This window comes from Emydura macquarii, unplaced genomic scaffold (genome assembly GCF_026122565.2).
Source record: "Emydura macquarii macquarii isolate MOO-44397 ecotype Brisbane River unplaced genomic scaffold, CSIRO-AGI_Emac_v2 contig_1253, whole genome shotgun sequence".
NCBI lineage: Eukaryota > Metazoa > Chordata > Testudines > Chelidae > Emydura > Emydura macquarii.
Window position 1 is genome coordinate 39,274,640 of NW_027131390.1, and position 20,903 is coordinate 39,295,542.

Below are 20,903 nucleotides of genomic sequence, written 5' to 3' on the forward strand. Positions count from 1 at the left end.
TCGTACGTGTGTGAACAGCTCTGGGTGCACTTGTTCCTTAGAAACCTTTTGGTGCCCTGAGTTTTGGGAGGCTTGCTCTTGGCTTGTTGGTTCCTAGCTGGAGTTGCTGCGTACATGGGTGGAGAGACAGCTATGATTTGTGTCAATGGTCCATCCAATTTAGTGCTGAAAACCTCGGGGGTGCTGGGGAGAATGGGGCACCATGAGGAGCTTAACCTGCAGACGGCTGCGTTGCTTGGACCAGAGGTGAGAGTAGGTTCAATCCAGTGGAAACCAGAGTCCAAGTTCTGCTCCTAGTTACATTTGTGTGGATCCAGAGTAACTCCATTTACTTTAGTGAAGTTACTCTGGATTGACTCTCATGTGAGGAAAAGTAGCATTTGGCTCCAGGTTTGTAAACTTCTGCTGTGCCACCTAATTAAGCTTTGGAACTCAATGCAGCAGGACATGGCTCCTGGGAAGGGAACCCTTTGGCTCCCATTTCTCAAATGTTGCCAGGCCTCCAGGGCTGTTTCTTTCTGTTTACTCTCGCTTTTCTCTCGGACACAGGCCCCACGGGCTATCTGGGCCAGAACGAGCTCTGCGAGTGTTACTCCTGAGCTGGCCAGTAGGGATCACTATGGAGTCACACAAGCCTCAGCTTCCTCCCCCACAAATGGGTGTGCTGCCTTCCCAGCACTGCTAGACCTTTCCTTCTCCAGGGGCGAGATGGCCACCCACTCCTAGCTCTCCAGCGTGGTGGTAGCTCCACGCTCAGCTCTGCTCACAGGATGGGCATCAGTAGCATGGGCAGAACATGCACCTTGAGGAGGATGGGCTCAGCAGAACACGGCAGTGGCCACCAGGGCTGCGCTGAGCATGCGTCATGGATGGACTAGGGAGTCCCAGCTGGGCTCCTCTCCCAGACAGAAGGTCATGTTACCGAGCCTCTGGCACTGTTCCTAAATCCTGGTCTGTGCTTTGCTCTGACAGGCCGTCACTTACTCATCGAATGCTCTGACCAAGGACATCTACACCAATGGCTCAGCCGCGCTGGGCAGCCCGGTGCCCATGAATGGCCGGGAGGTGCGGAAGATCCGGCTGGTCCAGTTCGAGAAGGTCACGGAAGAACCCATGGTGAGCTGGCAAGGGTTTGTTAACCTTTAAGACCCCAGGGGCCAGGGTGAGTCCCACTGTTGCATTCGCATGCCCAATGGGAGGGACAGTCCAGTCCGGCTCCCAGGTCTGTGAATGGGGTGAGGGGGGATCTTGAATTGTGCACACTTCAGCCAGACCATTGCCTTTTCCACTGGGACCAAGATGCTGCTTTGGCCACTGTCTACCCCACTGGGAGCACAGAGTGTAGTGGGACCATGAGGAAGCGGCGTCAGCTGTTTATTTAGTCTGCCAAGAGGAAATGAACCAGGCTGGAACTGAGCCAGAAGAGGACTCTGAGAAGTGAGACAGACCATCTGGGATGCTGTCCAGGAGAGAACTTTACCCGTAGAAGTGGGTGTCTCACCTTAGATGTGTAATACAGTCACCAATTTTCCTGTTTTCCAGGGAATCACGCTGAAGTTGAATGAGAAGCAGAGCTGCATGGTGGCCAGGATTCTCCACGGAGGCATGATCCATAGGCAAGGTAACAGCAAATGATAGGAATCTGAAGCCATCATTGACCTAAACACACACGGCTTCTGTGTAGTCAGAGACTTTAGCCCTTTCCTTCCACCCTCTTGCTGGGCGTGGCACGTCAGTTTCTCTCTGGAGTTGGGCTGTTTCGGTGCAAAGGAATTAAACAGCTCCCTGGCACTGGTCAATTTTCCCTTTGGCGTATGTCATCAGGACCCTTCCTCCGCCTCTTACATCTCCTCCCTCTGCTCTTTACATGTGGCTGCTGCATTAATGTATTGGAGGTTTCAGGACATTCTCCAAAGAGGGAGAGGAGATCGGGGCAGAAACAGTCACTAAGCTCACATCTATAAACAGAACCAGAAACCAATTGTATTCATCTCGTGGATTGGTTCTTTATAACTCCATGTGGATCAGATCCCACAGATTTTGAAGGAAGCTCTTTTCCCATTGCTAAAATGCAAAAACAAGGCAGGATTTCTGTGCCAATGTCCTGCAAGCAAAAAGAAGTTGCCAAAGTAAATGAACTTGCATCATTTTGGTTTTTTATTCTGACATCTGCAAATGGTGCATGTGGCTGCATGCAAAATAGGTGTCCTGTACATACAGAAGGAAAGCCCTTCCATTCATTTTATTGGTCCGCGTAGAAAACGAGGTTGATCCTGATCTCACATGAGAATAAGTCAAGAGCAACTCCAGTGATGTCATTGGAGCACTGATTCTACCAGAGTATCTGAGATCAGTATCCAGCCTTTGTTATCTGCCTGGACAGCTAAAATGAGAGCACGTAAGGTAGAGAATGTTTATATCCTTGGCTCTGCAATGTTTAGCATTGTGAATACCGCTAAAAGCGGCCTTTAACTACCTGAAAGGGGGTTCCAGGGAGGATGGGGCTAGGCTGTTCTCGGTGGTGGCAGATGATAGAACAAGGAGCAATGGTCTCAAGTTGCAGGGCGGGAGGTCTAGGTTGGACATTAGGAAAAAGTTTTTCACTAGGAGGGTGGTGAAGCACTGGAATGGGTTACCTAGGGAGGTGGTGGAATCTCCATCCTTAGAGGTTTTTAAGCTGAGGCTTGACAAAGCCCTGGCTGGGATGATATAGCTGAGGTTAGTCCTGCTTTGAGCAGGGGGTTGGACTAGATGACCTCCTGAGGTCCCTTCCAACTCTAATATTCTATGATTCTATGATTCTAAAAGAGAATGCTTTTTCTGCAAGCTAAACTACAGAATGATGCAAGATCAAAGGCTGGTATGTCTGGATTTTGGTTTTGATAAATTTAAACAAATAGAAAAAAAGGTGTGTGTGTGGAGGGAATGAAGCTGTGTTCCCCATATGTATGTATTTCATATGCTTATATGCATGCGTGTGCGACACACGCACGTAGAAACATGCTGAGTGAGCCAATCCAGATGTAAAATGGTAAGAGAGGCTTGCAACCTCCAGAGCAGTGATGCCCGTGCATTGGGAATGCAGAAGCCATGCGGGTGGAGTTCTCTTAGAGGTCTGCAAACGGGCTGGGGGGTTGCGATCCAGGATCTTTGGGGCTGTGTTTTGCCTGCATGTGCATTTCATGGGTTCATTTCTCCATCACTGGCAGGCTTCCTTCAGGTGGGTGATGAGATCATAGACATCAATGGGCAAAGTGTGAGCAACCGCTCTGTTGACCAGCTGCAGAAGATGCTGGTAGGTATTTTGAGGGGCAGCCGCTGAAGAGTGACCCACTTGGCCACGTACCACGCCAGTTGCCTGATTTGATTTGATGGGTTTTGTTCTTAATATGCAAATCACAGCAGATGTTGCAAAACCTCCTGCGCTAGGAGGGGCTGTTGTTCTTTTGGCTGGAGCAGACGCTGGTCAGCATCATCGAAGGCTGGACCACGTCTCCAGTGCAGGCCATTTCTTCACTGAGCGCTGGGTGTGCAGGGCCCACATCGGGGCTCGGGCAATTTCCAATTGCCCCCATGCAGTCAGACCAGACCCCACCCATGGGAGCTCAGTCAGGCTCTGATTTCCCACTGCTGGGGCCACGCTGGTCCTCTGGTACCATTCACTAGAGGGCCGCCCAGCTTCAGAGAAGGGCCTTTGTCGGGGCACCCTGCAGAGGCTGTTTGCCCTGAGAGCTCCCCTTGTCCATGGTTAAAACTCCAGCCTGTTACACCTGTTAGAGGTGCCAGTGAGTCGCTGATCCTGCTAGTGGAAGGAGTTTGTGGATTATTCTAACCAATCTCAGCCGCTGATCTTGCTGAGCTCCCCTCACCTCCCCCCTCCACCCCAGGCTCTCCTGAGCAATGCGAAGGGTGGGTGGTTCTCAAGGAATGGGAGAAGAATTAGTTCCTGGTGCTTGTTGAAATTGCCCTCCTCTCCCCAGGCTGGTCAGTCACTGCCCCAGAGCCATAACCCCTCTCTGTGGATGGAGAGATGGGGTGAATTTAGTTCTCTCTCCTAGCTCATTCTGGGGAGCCCTTAAAGCTACGTTGGGATCAAAACCCTGCTCTGTGTGACCCCCGGGGGCAGCACTAGGACCAATGGCGAGTTAGCACAAAAGCCTTTAGCGACAGTGATTCTGACTCCGCTGAGCTCCATCCGCCCTGCGCTCAGTGAATAGCACAGCTCTCTGATTGCCACCATGGCTCCGGGTTCCTAGCGCTCTGCAGGGTTCCCGGAGCCAACGGGGAATGCCTGTGCACCCTCAGGTTAGTGACGCACTGGGGCCTTGGGCTAGTCTCTGGGTTGATCTAGAAGCCACGTTCTCCAACTCTTCTCTCTTCCCCTTCCTTTGTCCAATAGAGAGAAGCCAAGGGGACAGTCTCAATAAAAGTCATCCCTAACCAGCAAAGCCGCCTCCCTGTGCTCCAGGTAGGTGCAGCTGTGTCCTCTCAGCGGCCCTCAGGGTCACTTACCTTTGAGCTCGTGGCAAGTCACGGGGTGTCGGGCTGTCCCGTTCCAAACAGGCTGGAGGGCTGCGTGGAGTCATGAGGGCTCACCGGGCTGCCCTGCTACGCTGGTGTAAACCCCGCAGAGCAGCTCTACTTCCCCTCTATATTTCCACGGGGGCAAAGGAGAGCAGGATTTAGGCGGTTTGAGGGTTTGTCTGCCCCGCACGTGAAGATGTGATGTAGCACTGGGGCGTGCCTGTGCGAGCTTGACTCTAGCCAGGGCAGGTAACAATAGCAGTGTGGATGTGGTGACAGGCTTGAGCCCCATAACCTGAGGTCAAGACTGTCGGGGACCCTGGTTCATCCTGGGCTGCTAGCCCGTACTGAATCCCGTGCCACCATCCCAGCCCTATTATTACCCACAGTAGCTATGCCAACCCTTGCTACAATCAAACCTTTGCTTGCAGTGTAGACAGACCCTGTATAATGCTACCAAGCATGGCGCCTCGCTATGCCTCAGTTTCCCTATCTGTAAAAAGGGGACAGCGATACTTACTGCCGGTGTTCGGAGCTTTGAAAGGGGGCGTGGTGGGTGCTGAGGGCTGGGCTCCACTCTCCGTTACGTGTCACGCGATTCCCATTGGCCTCGGCAGTGCTGGTGGTGATGTTAGATGGCAAAGACCCTTTGCACACCTGGGGTCCTGAGCCTGCAGTGTGGACCTGCCGGCTCCTAGGATGTCTGTTGCATTGTGATTCCTGAGCTGGAGGAGAGAGTGACAAACCTCTACCCTAGATCGGGTTGCTGCAGCCTCCTTGGTGAAATGCTGCCACCCTGCAATCAGGCAGGGTTGAGACTGTCCTACTGCTGCAGGAGCACTGATGCCACAGTTGTCATTAGCAGCAGAGGGGTGGAAGGAAACGGGAGTGGCGGGAAAGCAGAGCAAAACACCCCAGTGCCTGGCTGTGCAGCCACATTGCCATTGCCATAGCAACAGAAGTGCATGTTGTTTCGAGGCTCGTATCTCAGCAGCCAATGCTGGCCCATTCGTCTCACTCATTTAGCTTCTGGAGATGAACGAGACCAGAGGAGAGAGGAGTGGCTGGCCAGGACCGATGGATCACAACTGATTCCAAGAGGATGGAGTTTCCTCACTACTTAGAGCTGCTTGAGCTTTTATTGTAGCTTAATCTAGTAGCAGCTAGTTTATTTCCTCATCGCCCCCCAGTATCCCTAGTGCATGATCCCCGTCAGACATGTGTGATACCAGCTATGCTATCAATCTAGTTACAGATGGCAACAGTGCATCCCTTCCATGCAATGAGTTTGAACTAAATTCATCCCAACAGAGTGCGAGTTATTCCATGCGAAAACTGCTTTGCGAGGTGGCGACTGTCTCTCCGGTGATATGATCTTTTTCATGTCCCATACATTTAAATTGCAGGAGTTAATATAACGTTTTCTTTCTCTTTGATCTCAAGTTAGCCCAGTAAACATTAAACACCCTGATCTGATTCTTTGCCACCATTTGTCCAGAGCCAAATATTCTGCTCAGAGAAATTCTTCTTAAAAAGGATGATTGGGTGGGATTATTTTTTTAATGTGACTCTGGGGCCATTCTTCCCCCACCCCTTTTCTCTGTCTCATCTTTATTCTTTCTTTGTCACATATCTCCCATTGGAGTCAGTGTCTCTAAGCAATGAAGTGAAAGATGGATATCTCCTCCTCTTCCTCCCTGTTCCTGCCAGAATGAGTTCTGATCCCTGCTTATTCATTAAACTCTGTCCTCTTTTCCCTTCACCAGCTTTAGACTTACCCTAATTGATGCTGTCAAAACCAGCTGCAGTGACGCTGACTTAATAACAGATATGTGCAGGCACTTCTGATGAGAGGGGACATCATAGCAGTATCTTGCAAATGTTGGCTGGTGTCAAGGACAACAAACCCTTTTCACTGAGACATGTTCCCCAGAGGATGTCATTTTCTTCCCTCTGTGTGAGTTTAAAAGCTTGTCTCTCTCACCAACAGAAGTTGGTCCAGTAAAAGATATTCCCTCTGCTCCCTTGTCTCTCTCATTTCTCCCATATATCATTTTTTTTGGGGGGGAGGGGGGCTTATGGAGCTGTCTGTGCCAATAAACTGCAGTGCACAGATGCTCTTGCTGCCTTTCCTTGTGACATTTCAGTGCTGGGAAGCCTAATGACTTCAATGACTGCTCATCATGATCAGTCTCTCTGTCCCTCACGGTTGCTGTCACTTCACAGAATGAAGCAAATTCCTCTGCATTGTCTGATGAGACCATCCCTTCCCAGGCTCTGCCCAAGCTCCTCCTCCCCATCTTATAACCAGCCAATCACAGACAGAGCAGTTAGTTTGCGCCAATCAGATTGCTGTTTAGAGATTGCCTGGGTGGCTCCATTCTGTACTAAACCAGCATGAATTATTGGAATGGGAGGATCAGAGCAAACACATCCCACCTGTTGTAACCTCCTAATCAGAGCTAGAGGCAAGCTGTGACGTGCAGGGTAGGGCTAGATTTCAAACTCCACAGAGGTTGGGGGGCTCGGAGCCAGTGATGTGGGTTACACCCTTGAGGAAAACAAGTCCAATGAGCAGTTCAAATCTGGATTTCCATTAATCGATCCCAAGGCCAGAAGAGACCATGAATCACCTACTCTGACCTCCTCCATAGTGCAGGCCAGAGAACTTCTCTGAAACAATTCCTGTTTGAACTAGGCCCCAGGTAATGTTTGGGGTGTTCAGATCCAGTGTTCTGATTTGGGCCCACTTTGCAAAGGGGGTTATTTCTAAAGCAAAATGAAATATCTCTAGACTTCCCCCCACCCCTGGACACCCAGGGATCTGAGAGCTGGGAGCTTCAGTCCCATGTGATATTCCCCAGAGTACAATGTGGACTGCTGAACTTCTGTGTCCCTTTAACTCTCTAGCCTGGGGTGCCTTTTACACTGCTTTACTGTCAGAACAGCCACTCCTGACCTGCTCATGCACAGCCACTAGCATATAAAATCACTCCCCGATATCTACATGAATGATCTCCTGGCCATCCATGAATAAATACAGGGTGACACCCGCAAACCCCCAGTCCCAGCTTTGGTTCCTCAGAAATGCGCGTCTTATCCTGATCAGGGGACACCTGGACAGTATAAACTCATAGATAGTCCAACATTCCAACACAGAGTAATGTTTATGTGTGGAATGAAGGTAAATGTGGTCTCAAACGAGGGGCCTCCCTTGGAAGGTAGAGCTGTCCTGCTTGTGGTTTTGCCGCTTAGCAATGAGCATCTCTACACACAGGCTGTGATCTGGGGGCTATGCTGATCGCACACCTCAGGTCTTCCGTGGGCTGTGGATTTAGCTACCACCATCCCTCCAACGCTGCAAAGCTGACCCTCGTCTGCAAAATCCCAGCTACACTCAGCTTCCTCTAACAGCCCCCGTGGCTGGAGCTTAGCCAATGGCATGGCTGATGATGAGCTTTCTCTTCTGCAGTTGCTCTGGGCTCTGCAATGCTCACAGCAACACCCTTATGTTTGCCAGTACCCGCTGCAGACAGGCCACAGAAGAGATGCAGGGGGCAGGTCTGGGCAGCAGTACAGGTTCATACCGCACCCGTAACTGCACCCCCTGTGTTGGCCTGCCCATTAGAGCCGGTCTGAGGGATGTACTTGGAAAGCTTAGGCAGCAAGTTCCCTAGGTGTGGGTAGGGAGCAGCTGGAGAGCTTTACTCAGCAAAGGTAAATCAGATCAATCACAGCCTGGGCAAACCACTGCTCCTGGGGAGGGGTAGACCAGAAAAACCCAGCCTCTGAGAGCTGATGCCATGGGCAGAGTCTCTGCTGCCTTGAGGCTGGACAGGAGAAGATGCTTGTTCAGAAGGGATCGAGATGTTCCCTCCCCTGGAAACTTCTCCACCCCAGCCTCCTGGCCCCCCAAACTGATGCTCATGAAAAGACCCTTGTGCTCAAAGACATTCCCCTCTGCGTGCTGTGGCTTCTGGCACCTGCCTCCTTTGCGATGATATCAGGGCTGCCACCTGCCCTCGCTGTCACGCACCGCCCAGAACTGCTACCTCCCTGTGCCTGCTGGAGAGCTGTGTATGTTTGGGATAGATGGGCGTTCTGCTGCTCCTGCTGGGGCCTGTGTCTGCCACCTGTTGGGTTACTGCACTTTCCAGGGGCAGGGTGAGAACTTGAGACAACTGGACAGAGATGGGAAGGAGAATTTGCTCCTGTTTTGAAGCAGTGGCTATAGTGGTTAATGTTCAGTTCAAGGCTCTCTCTTCCCTCTGGCCCGCTCATCCCACCTCTAACTCCCTGCTCACCGCACAGGAGATGGGGTCTTTTCCTGCTTGCGCCCTACCCTCCGACAGCGCTTGCCTCACACTTGTGGGCTGTACACGAAGTCTAGGATGACTCTTAGGACGATGCCCTTCCTCTTCCCCTGGTGGTTTCCAGCTGCAGGAACACATGGTTTGCTGGGATGGTCAGGAGAGGGCGTGGAGTTAGTTTTTGGGCAGTTCTTCATGTAGAATTAAAGCCACGTAGACTGACCATTGGCTTGGTCAATGAGCTTGGGGGAGTGTGTATGTAATCTAACTAGCTAGTGTCTTGGTATTTCTAAATCACCCAGCCTGGGCCCCTTAGGATTTAGGCTGTGGCATCTCTTCTAGCCCATCCAGTCTGCAGATAAGAACTGGAAAGGGGGTCAGGGACAGGGGAGAACAGAGGGGGATGTGCCCTACACTTGCACCTCAGTTTGGGCTGGTTCATCTCCTATCCCATCTTGTACAGTCGCTGCTGGGGGATGACACGGGAGCCACAGAGCAGGAGTCGCAGAGCTGAAACCACCAGGCATTGGCCAGCTGACCTTTGGCCTTCTTTCCAGATGTATATGAGGGCCCAGTTTGACTATGATCCCCGGAAGGACAGCCTGATCCCCTGCAAGGAGGCAGGGCTGAAGTTCAAGACAGGAGACATCATCCAGGTCATCAACAAAGATGACAGCAACTGGTGGCAGGGCCGGGTAGAAGGGTCCTCCACGGAGTCAGCAGGGCTGATCCCCTCCCCTGAATTGCAAGAATGGTACGTTCCAGAGCTGCTGGGGACAGCAGCTGGGGGGCCGGGGGACTCCCAGCTTCAGGCTCCGCACAGCCCCAAGTGCCGTATCTCCAGTACAGGAGCTGCCATGGGGTTGGCAGCTCAGAATCCCTGCCCGCCTCCACGTGGAACATGCTTCAGAGCAGGGGCCTTGAAGAAGCCGTGCCCAGTTGCTCAGTGCAGGGAGCTAGGTAAATGGTGTCTTTTGGGATGGGCCGTTGGTGCCCTCAGCCTTGGCAATGTGACCTATGGGTCTAGCCCAGTGCTGCCCCAATCACCTGGATGAGGACACTCTAAGTCAGGCAAGGAGGTGTCCTCTGACCCCCTTGGCGTGAGCCCTGGCTACCCTTTCCTTGCTCTTGTGTGTGGGGGAAGTCCTGATGCTTCTGGTGTCGCTAGGTTTGGACCAGAACCTGACCTGATCTGACCCGCTCCGTCTCCTGTGTGGTTCCCCCTTGCAGGCGTGTGGCTAGTATGACCCAGCCCAGTCAGAGCGAGGCCCAGAGCTGCAGCCCCTTTGGGAAAAAGAAGAAGTACAAAGACAAATACCTGGCCAAGCACAGCTCAAGTAAGTGGCCCCCACTCCTTGTCACAAGCCCCCTGTCCGTCCGCTGCTACTCAGGACCCGGGCAGGCTGGGCGTTCAGGACTCTGGTGGTTACAGTGGGCTCTGCAGGCTTGTCACACAGGTTGGACAGCATACGCAGGGTACCCCTGCCTGGTGAAGGGCCTGTGATCCACACACATCGTCTGCAATAGGCCCCCCGGGTACGTGCAAACTGCCTTCTCAGGGGTCTCTGAACCTCCCCTACTGGGAACAGTACAGTGCAAGCTGCCCAGCATGGCAGAGTAGCTTTCTTCTTGTTGGAGCTACTGCACCTCCCCCAGGGCAGCATGAGGAAAGCCAACATGCCCAGCACCTGGTATTGGCTTCCCGGGAAGAGCCCCCTCGGGTGCAAATCGGTCAAGTGACCCTGAGTCACCTGGTAAATGACTCTCCATTATTTTCCCCTGAGGGATCTCTTCCTGCTTGCAAAGCAGCCAGCGAGGAGTCTGGACCTGCTGGCTTTGTGTGCATCCCTGCTGTGGCGTTACAACAGACACTGACTCGGAGCGTGCGCAGGGTGGGGAGGGGATGTCATCTTGTTTTAAACATGCATGTTCCCAGCCCAGCCTGACTGGCAGGAAAGAGCCACATAGGAACGGCTCTGCTGGCAGATGGAGCCAGGCGATCAGCTTTTTAAGAGTGAGATCTCTGTCTTTAATGAGCTGTCCCAGGCCCTCCTGCTGGCTCCCCCACCTGGTCTCTGCCCACCTTGCTCACTCACCCCGGGGATTTTGCTCTCCCAGGAGGAATGATGGACTCAGTTCCCCTCTGCACCGTGTGTTGTCATTTACACCTGTGCAGTGACAGCTGAGCGTTGCCGTCGTGCCCTCTGATCCTTTACATCCCTTCCGCACATGACAGCGCAAGGCAGGAGGGAACCAGCTCTGTGGTTTGAATTTGCAGAAGAGCACAGCACCCACAACCCGGGCCAGAGATCGGCAGAGTGCGTGCCTGACCGGTGCTGAGCTCCTTTAAAATCCTGCCCCTTGTTTTGGTGCTGGAGTGTGTGTTGAAGCGCCTCCCCATGGGAGCTGCATCCCTGGAAATGTGAGCTAATTATGGCTCTCCCCATCAGCTGCAGCAGGACAAAAACAAACCCCTGACCTCAGTCCTGGCAGGTCAAAGCTTTTCCCTTCCTCTGTTCTTAAAACGTTGTAACAGATCAAAAATCTCTTCCCTCAGCCAGAGAGAAGCCTCCCTATTCATCCCCTTCATCCAGAGCCCAGCCAAGCAAACCCTGCTGGTTAAATGGTGACCTGCTTGTACTAGTGATATTTTAATGCCCCAGGACCTGAAACTGACCTGTAATGAGCCAGTGCCAGCTATGCCCCAGCAACCAGAGCCTGCAGACACACTGGCGCCTGGCCAGGCCTGTAGTCTGGGCGACATTGACAAACGGGGCAGTAAATTAAGGGGATAAATAAAGATCCCCACAGCTCCCTCGGGAGAATACACTAAGATCACTATAATTCCTTCAGCTAAGAGTTAGTTTTGCAGCTTCCAGTCTGGCTGCCCTAGGACCCAGACTCTGGGGCAGAACTGAATGGGGAGGGAAGATGACCAGCTGTATATTTCACATCTTGTTGCAACAGTTTTTCCATATGAATCCCTAAAGTAACAGTTGCCACTTGCTGATTTTTGTCTGCTCTGAGTTTGAAAGGGGGCAGTTTGACCTAGGGGCAGAGCTGGATTCATAAAGGGTGTTTTTGGTACAAGGAGCCAACCTGGAAAAAAAAAAAAATCAGATTGGTTTGAACCAAACCTAATGATGTGTTTTTCCTAGCCAAAACATAAATGAAAAAAAAATCATTTGGGGTTTATTGATATTGTGGAAAAAACAAGGCTTCACTCTGCGTTTATTGCTTTTCATTCTCTTTTTTTTTGTTTTAAAAAAATCAGCCTTTTTGAAAGGAAAAGTCAAAGCATTTCATTTTGACTTTATAAAATCTCCATTTTTTCCACCCAGATTCTTCACCAAATTTGGAAACACTTTTGGAGCCCTCCAAAATGCAAGTCACTCTCTGTGCCTCAGTTTCCCCACATTTAAAATGGGGCGAATGATACTGACCTGTGTAACATGGTTTGAGCTCTACTGATGAAAAGCACAACAGGAGAGTCAGGTGGTGGTGGTATTGTCGTATATCAATGCCCATGTGTCCCGCGGCTCTGCGCAGGCACCTGCTTGTTCTTGCGTCTGCATGGGTTGTGATGCTCTTGTTTCCATTTCCTCTCTCTCCCCACCAGTTTTTGACCAGTTGGATGTGATTTCATATGAGGAGGTGGTGAGGCTGCCAGCCTTCAAGAGGAAGACCTTGGTGCTGATAGGTATGGCCCTGCCCCTCCTCTACTCACTGGGCTGTTCTGGCCATTGTCCCTGTCCACCTGCTAGTGGCCTGGGCGGAACGGGATTCCTTTTCAATGGGAGCTGGTAGAGTGTTTCCGATGGGGAGCCCTGCTGGCTGAGGGTTAAGGCAATGTACTCCTTTAACATGGGTCAGATCCCCAGTGAGTGGGAGTATTTGCTTTATCTTAATTCACTTTAAACAAAACCTAATTAAGAGCACTCTAATTCTGAATGAGAGTTCACACAAGTATTTGACATCGTTTAAGTAATTCACTCTAAATTCTTACCTGTAGGTAATTTGGATTAATTTTGCTGAGTGCCCCTGTGTAGCAAAGCCCTACAGTCACGACCTAGAAAAGTATTTAGGTGCCTAACTCCTATTGATTCCACTGGGCATTAGGCACCTGAATCCCTTGAGGAGGATCTGCACCGAACTCGTGAGTGCCCCTAGCTGTGGGTTGCACATTCCACAGTGAAGCAGCTGGGTGGGTGTGGGACTGGAAGTGCTTTGCCCTGCTTGCCTTATTGAAAATAACGGGATCTCCCCTTTTGCAGAATCTGGTCCGCTCCAAAAGGCGCTAAGGGGCTCAGCTGGGCTGCCGTTATCCCATTCCATCCCTATGTGCTTTCTCCCAGAGCTCCTCCCTCCGAATTGGGTCCTTCTCTTACTCCTCCCACATGGATGTTGGGTTCCTCACCCTCTGCCCTGTCCCGCACAGGGAATGCCTCTCTCGGCGGGCACTGACATCCTGCCCCTCTCTTGTCCTCTTGCCCAGGTGCAAGCGGGGTCGGTCGCAGCCACATTAAGAATGCTCTGCTCAGCAAGAATCCGGAAAAGTTTGGGTATCCGGCTCCATGTAAGTAGTCACCCGTGGGTGGGGTCAGGCTCTGCCCTCCCCCAGTGCCTCCCTAGTATGCCCAGAACGAGCCATTGTAAACCCCTAGCAAGGAGAGCTTGCCAAGGGCCTGAGCTAGCGGCCTGTCTAGAGGTGGAGTTCTTCGGTGCAGAAAACCTGGTTTTGGGAATGTTTAGAGATTCCTCCAGCTCCCTCTTAGCCCTGCACAGTTTGGGCTCCTGGTCTCTGAGCCAGTGGGCTTTACTGGTGGAGGGATACCAAAAATAGTCCCTATAAGGGGGGGGGGGGTGAGGAAGTGAAGCTCTAAGCCATTTCTAAAATAGATTTTCTGCATCGTACACCGTGCAGTCAGGACAGACAGTGGGGTGCGGTGAGTGGTGCTCTGTTGGAGTGATTCCTGTGTGTAATGGGGCCCTCCAAACTCCGGCAGAGAATGCCACAGCCCCATGTGTTCCTAAACACAGGAGACCACAGTCTCAGAGCAATCGGCTTTGAAATCAGAGCTGAGCCCCTGCCACTGGCCATCTCAGTCTTCTGCTCTGTTTCGCTGTTTTGCTAACTCCGTTAGCAGCGCCTCCAGCATGCCGGGGCTTTCCAGTGAGTCGGAAGCTTGTCTGTCCCTGGGGGCGGGCCAGGGTGGCATCTTCCCTTCCCATTGTGGAAACTGGTTGGGCTCAGCTTAGCCCTGTGTTTGTTCCTGCCACAACCCCTGAGCAGTGCAGTGAGGGGAAACGTGGCTAGGTCAGCTGGAGAGGCGCATGTCCAGCTGGGCCACGCTGGGGAATGGGCTGGCTTTGCACATGATAGCTGGTGGAGCTTGTGTTTATTGGGTTATTCTTGGCTTTTCGGAGCCTCCTGCCAGCAGGGCAGAAACAGAAGGGGAGGCGCCAGGAGCCTGGCTTCAGAGCTAATAAACCAGTGATTTCCCTGGGCGTTAAAGGGATGCCATCGGCATGGAAGCTAGTCAGTTTCAAAGCACGCCTCACAACTAGCTTCTGGGCCACCAGCTGATGCCTGGCCTGATTTCTATGTGAGTGATGGGCCTTTAGCTGTCTGAACAGGGAACTGCCCCGCCGGGCTCTGGCCCTTGTTCCCCACTGATGGGGCTTGCAGTGACCTCAGCTGGCCAAGGAGTAAGCCCAGCTTTGTGGGTCTAATCGCTAGGGCAGGGCTGGGAGCCATGCCACAGGCAAGGAGGTCGAGAAGCAGGGCTGCCCAGTGCTCCAGATCCCCTCACCTGAGCAAAAGTCAAGGCATCTGCAGGCAGCAAATCCCTGCTCTGCCCAGCCTTGTTCAAAGCAGCAAAGGGTAAAACCTGGTGGAGGCCCCTCTTCTCTTCACCGCAAGCTCACCTCTGGCTCCCACCTCCTGGGATCTGCTTGGGAACACACGACTCACGGTTGCTCTCCGAAGCAGAAGCTTCCCATGGTGCAGAGTAGCACAGCGACCACCCCTCTCCCCATCCTTCCTGCTCAATGGTCACCTTGGTGCGAACTGGCGGGAACGTTCGGTTCTGTGAACTTTTGGGGTGGCACAGCTCAGTCACCAGCTCTCCTGCCCCTCCAGACACCACGCGCCCCCAGAAGAAGAACGAGGTGAACGGAAAGGACTATCACTTCATCTCCACTGAGGAGATGACCAGGGACATCTCTGCCAATGAATTCCTGGAGTTCGGGAGCTACCAGGGGAACATGTTTGGCACCAAATTTGAAACCGTGCACAAAATCCACCAGCAGGATAAAATCGCCATCCTAGACATTGAGCCCCAGGTAATGGGGGGAGACGGGGGTGGCTTATTAGGGGTCAGAGTCTGAAAGAGAACTGCAACATTTAATTGTGTGTGCAATTATTTGGAGGTGCAAAGGAGGATTTGACCCGTCTCTCTTCCCAGCCATCCCCACCAGTCGGGCAGGCAGAACGCTGGTGCCTGGCACTTGTGGGCTTGATATTAGCAGCTGGGTGAAAAATGTAGCCTTTAAAGCGTACCCCAGGAAGGGGCTGGGGGAAAAGGCCAGGCAGTGAAAGAGCAGATTGCTTGGCTAGGAGAGTGGGGTGCCGTCTGAGGCTCCTGGGATGGAGTCAGTTAAGCACCTGCCAGGAGCCAGGTGGGAAGGGCATGGAGGGAGGAAAATAACCAGAGATAAAACCAACTGGTCAGCTGCACCTACTGTCCCCGGGCTAGGCAGGTGCCTTGAGGTGCGGCCGCCCCCATGGCCCCCACCCTTTCCTGCTGCACTGATATTCCAGGGAGCACCTGCCCCTTAGAAGGGGAACATAAAGGCAGATGGCAGAGAGGCCACAGGATTGGCACCATGGAAAAGGCAGGAGAGTCCATGCCTCAGCTCGGTAACTTACTGCCTTCAGCTAATGCAAGGGGGGGTGAGAGAGGACACAGTCAGAGCTGCCGTCCCAGCCCTTGATGATGACAGCTGCTGTTCTGTGGTTCCCTGAGAACTTTCCTGGGATGACAGAAGATAATGGCGGCTCCAGAGGCAGCTCGCACCAGCTCTGCCCTGTCATAAGGTGTCACTATTTCAGATTGGCACCTGCCTACCTAGCTAGCAGAACAGCAGCTGCTCGTGGGGCAGAACCAGCCGGGCCCCAGCAGACGGCAGCAGCTGGCAGCGTTCTGGAAGGCAGAATGGGGTGGCCAGGCACTTTTGCCGTGCCCATCCGAGCAGTTGCACTTCGTTTGCTAATTGGCTTCTCTCTTTCTCTCCCCCTCCCCATCTGCAGACCCTGAAGATTGTTCACACTGCAGACCTGTCCCCATTCATTGTCTTCATCGCGCCGACAGACCAGGCCAACCAGGTGGGCAGCGAGGTGCGGCGGGGGGCAGGCGGGATGCTGGCCAGCTGCGTCCGGCCCGGACGCCCTCCACTGCTCACGTCCAGCACACACACTCGCCTCTTTGCAAGCCTCAGCGACCATGGGGGTGCAGCAAGGGGGATGAAGAGACCTTTCCTCCCGGGGGTGGGATTCACAGAGCTCTCTAGGTGCCTTGGTCCCGGTGACATCAGTGCGAGTTAGGCAACTAAATACCTTGGGGAATCTCACCCCAAGTTCAGTTCTTCGGGCCCCCTGGGCCTTGTTCTCCTGTGCCCTGCTCAGAGAAAGGCTCTTGCCCCTTCCCTGTGGGGGTCCCCAGCGGAGTGGGGTTCATCTGAAATCCCCCAGCATGAAACCTCCCTGAGATAAAATGCAAAGCACCAGGGCGTGCAGGGCAGGGGATGCCAAAGCTGTGAGCCTGCGTGCGCTGCCCCTTGCTCTCCAAGCTGGGGGGCACGGCGGCTAGTTGAGGGGGCAGGACGCTGGGTGCTAATTCCCCATTCAGGCTGGCACTGCCTGTACTTGAACCAGGGACTTGGGCACAGCGTCTTCCCCCATAGCCTGAGTCCAGCAGTCACCAGCACCATTGCCCTGTGCCCCCCTCTCCCTGCTATGCACTGCTTGCCTTCTGTCCAAAGGAATCCCTTAGCCAAGCCTGCTCCCTCCACACCCCCCGGGGCTGCTTCCCCTGCACTTCTCCACAGCTCTGGAGGGATCCTGTGGACTGGAGAGAGTGACACCATCCAGCCCGTGTCTGCCCCAACCCTCTAGGAACAAGACCTTCACACCCCAGACATCAGTTCAGCTCGGGCTGGGGCAGCTTCCCGTGCCCCTGCTGCTTCATTCCTCCTCCAGCAGAGCTGTGGAGTCTCGGAGCTGTACACTGGGTACAGCTTCTCCCCAACAGGCTCTCCCTGGTCACTTATGCTGACTTTCCAATAGGCAAGGACACAAACCATCCACCAAATGATTCCCCAAGGGTCACCGCACTCAGGGATTCTTACTCTGCACCACCCAGGGCCCTCCGTGCCTGGCTCGCTGGGCTTCCAGCACCAAAGGCCTCTTTGACACGGCGGGGCAGTTCCCAGCTGCAGTGACCTTCCTGATGTCAGGGAGGGTCACACTGATAGGACTGCAGCCAGCCCGAACACCCGGAGATGATCAGCTCCCCCTCCCCATCCTCACGGGTGTTGAAAGGTGCAGTCTCTGGGGCCGTGAAGCAGTGAAAGGACAGGTGTACTAGAGACTGGCCAGCGTGTGCCACTGGATGGGTCCCTTTGTCTGGCCATTGAATATCTCACTTATGCAAATAGCACACAGGACCAGCCGATGTTCTCTGGCTTGTTTAGCTAACGGAGCTGCTAGCCCTTTAAGAATGAAGAAGAAAGTGGTGTTTATGCCGCTATCTGCTTAGAAAGTGCAGTGCGCTGTCTTTCTAACCCTCTGGGTTCCTAGTAGCTGAGCGAGCACAGACAGCTAAGCTAATGCTGCGACTGGCAGGGCAGAGCTGAGACGTTACACACAGCTGGACACTGAAAACACTGGGGAAGCATAAACAAGCCCTGCCTGAACTCAGGCTTGGCCAGGCCTGCTGCTCTGGGACAGAGCTGGCTCAGTCGATCGACCTGTGGGTGGGGGTTTGCTAAGATGAGGCTGCAAACAGAAGATTGGAACAGCCAGAGGGTTTATGCAGCCTTTGAATGAAGTGGCACCTGTGATGAGCTGATTACGCTGTTTGTGACCTGCGTCCATTGAGTGTGAGCACCGGAAATGGTGGGCCCAGCTGCCTCCATGGCGCGGGGCTTGCTGAGCCAGTACTGCCACAAACTGCCTCCTGCTGCAGGGGCATGCGCTCTATTTAGCCTGCTTTTGCAGTTCAGGTAACGCTTAGTACCGCGAGGGGAGAACTCAGAGCCACAACTGGACTCCAGTGGCTCTGCTGGCAGACAGCAGGGGTCTTTTTCCTTTCTGAATCCGTTCTGGCTGCCGAGCGCCACGCAGCAAAGCCAGGGGCTCCGGCTGCAGCAATTCTCAGGTGGCTGGACCTGAGCTCATGGTGCTGGTAAACAGAAGTGCCATATTAATTTCAAGTGTCCCTAGGGACAGAGACGAAGAACCAGTGTGTTCAAACCAGGAAGGAAGTTGTATGCGAGTTCCTATTTACAATGTCAATTGGATGCTGGAGCAGGTGGCTGGGAGCCTGAAATACCTTCGGATATTTCAGGGGTGCCTGAGAGCAGCCCTTGACCCATGTCCCCACTTCCCAGGACAGGGGAGGGTCCAGGCTCCCCACATCGTACCATAGCCCAGTTCCAGCTTCTAGTGGTGGCAGAGGGTGGGAAGAGTAGGAAGAGGCGGGGCCTCAGGGAGAAGAGGGGGCTAGGCCGACCTCAACCCCCCACGAGGCAGAGGCTGTCACCGTTAGCAGGAGCTGTGCTTCACGGCTGCTACGCTCATGCTAAAAAGTGGGTGGGTGTAGCTCTCCCCTCCTCCCTGGTTCTAGTGCCCCAAGGGTGGCGGGGCCCATGTGTTCTTTGTGCCCTGGGTCTGAGCAGTGGTGCTCACCCTCTGCATCCAGCTCTACCTTTTATTGGGGTGCTGCAGGCTGGCCCAGGGAGCTGGCTTCTGTGCACTATGCGGAGGCAGCCAGAGCCCATGGTGGGTCAGAAACACAGGCCAGAGCTAGATTTCTCAAGGAGGGAGATAGAGATGAGGTTTGTCTGCACAGTCGTGGAACCTAGGGCAAAATGCAGCAGCCCTGCCCGAGGGCCATTAGGGCAACACGGTAGGTGTGAGAGAGCACTGTTATTGGGCCCCCTCCTCTGTGCAAGCCACTGCTGAGAGATGGATGCAACGGCCCAGCTGTGCCATAGGCCCTCCTCCAACCTGCATGGATGCATTCTCTACTTCCCAACCCAAGAAGGGCACCTCAGCCTCCCAGGTGTGGGGGTGCCCAGAGACACTGCCTTCCCCCCACCCATCCCCCCAGTCCCAGCTCATTGGTGTGCTCTTCTGTTGCAGTTGGAGGCCTTGCAGCAGCTACGCAAGGAGTCGGAGAGCATCCGTAGCCGCTACGCACACTACTTTGACCTGGCACTAGTCAACAACGGCGTGGAAGAGAGCCTCAAGCTGCTGCAGGAAGCCTTCGAGCAGGCCTGCAGCTCACCCCAGTGGGTGCCTGTCTCCTGGGTTTATTGAGCTCTTGGTCAGCTGGGGCAGCTTCCTGTTACCCCCTCCACCAGGCCCCCTTCCTCTTACCCATCCATGGACAGTCTCACTGGGCCTCTTACACACAGGGATCTTCATGTTCTGGTCCCCCTGCATCAGTACTACTGTACTGCCTCACCTTTGCCCTGGGGGTGACTCTTAGAGGGGGAGGGGTTATGAATTGTTTTATGTTTGAGTCTCCACCCTAGTACGGGCCACAGCATACCCCTCGCCTGAGCAGGGTGTCTACTGCGCACACAGAAAGGCAAATAGGGGCCTGGTGCAGTAGTGATTTTGCAGTGTGCTGCACCCCAGAGGGGAAGATAAGCTAGGATGGAGGCACAGCTAGGGTCAAGACCTCTGAACTGTATTTGACCCTCTGCACAGCTGGTTATCAGCAGCAGCTGTGAACATGCAGCATGTGGAAACCCTGGCCCTAGTCACCTTGAGCTGAGGGGGCAGCTTGGAGTTCCTGACTTATCCCATGCAGTTGTCACTTTACACCTCCTACCATCCTCAAACCCTGAGAAGGCAGCTGCATGTTGTTGCTGAATGACCTGAGAGACTCAGCAAGTTAAAAATAACCCCAGGGACAACACAGGGCTGGAATTGAGTCAGTAAATCAGACTGGCTGGACCCTTTTCATCTCCCATTGCATGCAGCAGGAACAATGTGTACAGGGAGGACCCAGGGCTGTTCTGCAAAGTCCAAGGCAGCGCAGCCCCTCCATGCACACACCCCAAACCCCATGGGGTATCTGCTGCCTTGGTCTTTATGCAGGTAGCTGGCCAAGGGCCCCCCTCTGGTGCCACAATAAAATATTACACCGAGTTTATGTCTGGTCTCATACCCATGATAGTGCTAGGAGCCCCCATGCAGCAGTGGTTCAACCCCTAATCCATCTCTCACTAAAAGGACTTTGTGTGTTTTACAGGCAAGGAGCAGAGCAGGAAAGGGGGTGAACAGGGCTGAAAGCCTGTACAATTTTTAAGGATGCCAAAAAAAAAAAACTGATGTGCAATAGGGACCGTTGTTCTAGTCCACTGCAGGGAAACACCACGTAGCAATAAAAGTGTGTTGAAATGTTGCTGTGGTTTGACGGTTTGTGCTGAGCTCAGCAGGACATGGCCAACTCCATCCAGTGAGCTCCTCCCATTGAAAGCCAGGAGGCTGCAGCCAGGCTTTCCTAGCCCTTGGGACACTCCCAATGGCTGGGGGAGGAATGATCCTGTCAGGACTACACAAGCCCCTTTGCTCTTCAAGAACAGGGAGTCCCTGCAGGCTGGCCACCAAGGGCCACAGAGTCCCTGTTCAGGTTACTCACCCACACAGGCCCCACCAGCAGCAGGAATTGCTCCCCCTAGTCACTCAGGAGCAGGTTTCTTCATAGCCTCACGGTGAAGGAAGGGAGGGCAATGCCCCCTGTACATTCTAGGACAGCTTCCCCTTCCCCCCCT

At 53.5% G+C, this 20,903-nt stretch overlaps 1 protein-coding gene across 2 annotated transcripts in view; it reads left to right on the plus strand.

Annotated features, from left to right (window-relative positions):
* The window catches only part of MPP1 (MAGUK p55 scaffold protein 1), a 32,852-nt gene extending 12,319 nt beyond the window's left edge, over window positions 1–20,533 (plus strand). The window contains exons 2-12 of one of the 2 annotated variants that reach the window (XM_067548549.1): window positions 973–1,116; window positions 1,543–1,621; window positions 3,210–3,295; window positions 4,400–4,468; window positions 9,392–9,588; window positions 10,065–10,171; window positions 12,454–12,534; window positions 13,330–13,410; window positions 14,977–15,179; window positions 16,147–16,221; window positions 19,261–20,533. In XM_067548549.1, coding sequence (XP_067404650.1) covers window positions 973–1,116; window positions 1,543–1,621; window positions 3,210–3,295; window positions 4,400–4,468; window positions 9,392–9,588; window positions 10,065–10,171; window positions 12,454–12,534; window positions 13,330–13,410; window positions 14,977–15,179; window positions 16,147–16,221; window positions 19,261–19,437 — 1,299 coding nt within the window. In that variant the 3' untranslated portion in view covers window positions 19,438–20,533. Of the gene's footprint in view, window positions 1–972; window positions 1,117–1,542; window positions 1,622–3,209; window positions 3,296–4,399; window positions 4,469–9,391; window positions 9,589–10,064; window positions 10,172–10,618; window positions 11,668–12,453; window positions 12,535–13,329; window positions 13,411–14,976; window positions 15,180–16,146; window positions 16,222–19,260 lie in introns of those variants that run through there. The other variant, XM_067548550.1, reaches the window with a different exon arrangement.
* Window positions 20,534–20,903: the final 370 nt, after the last annotated feature.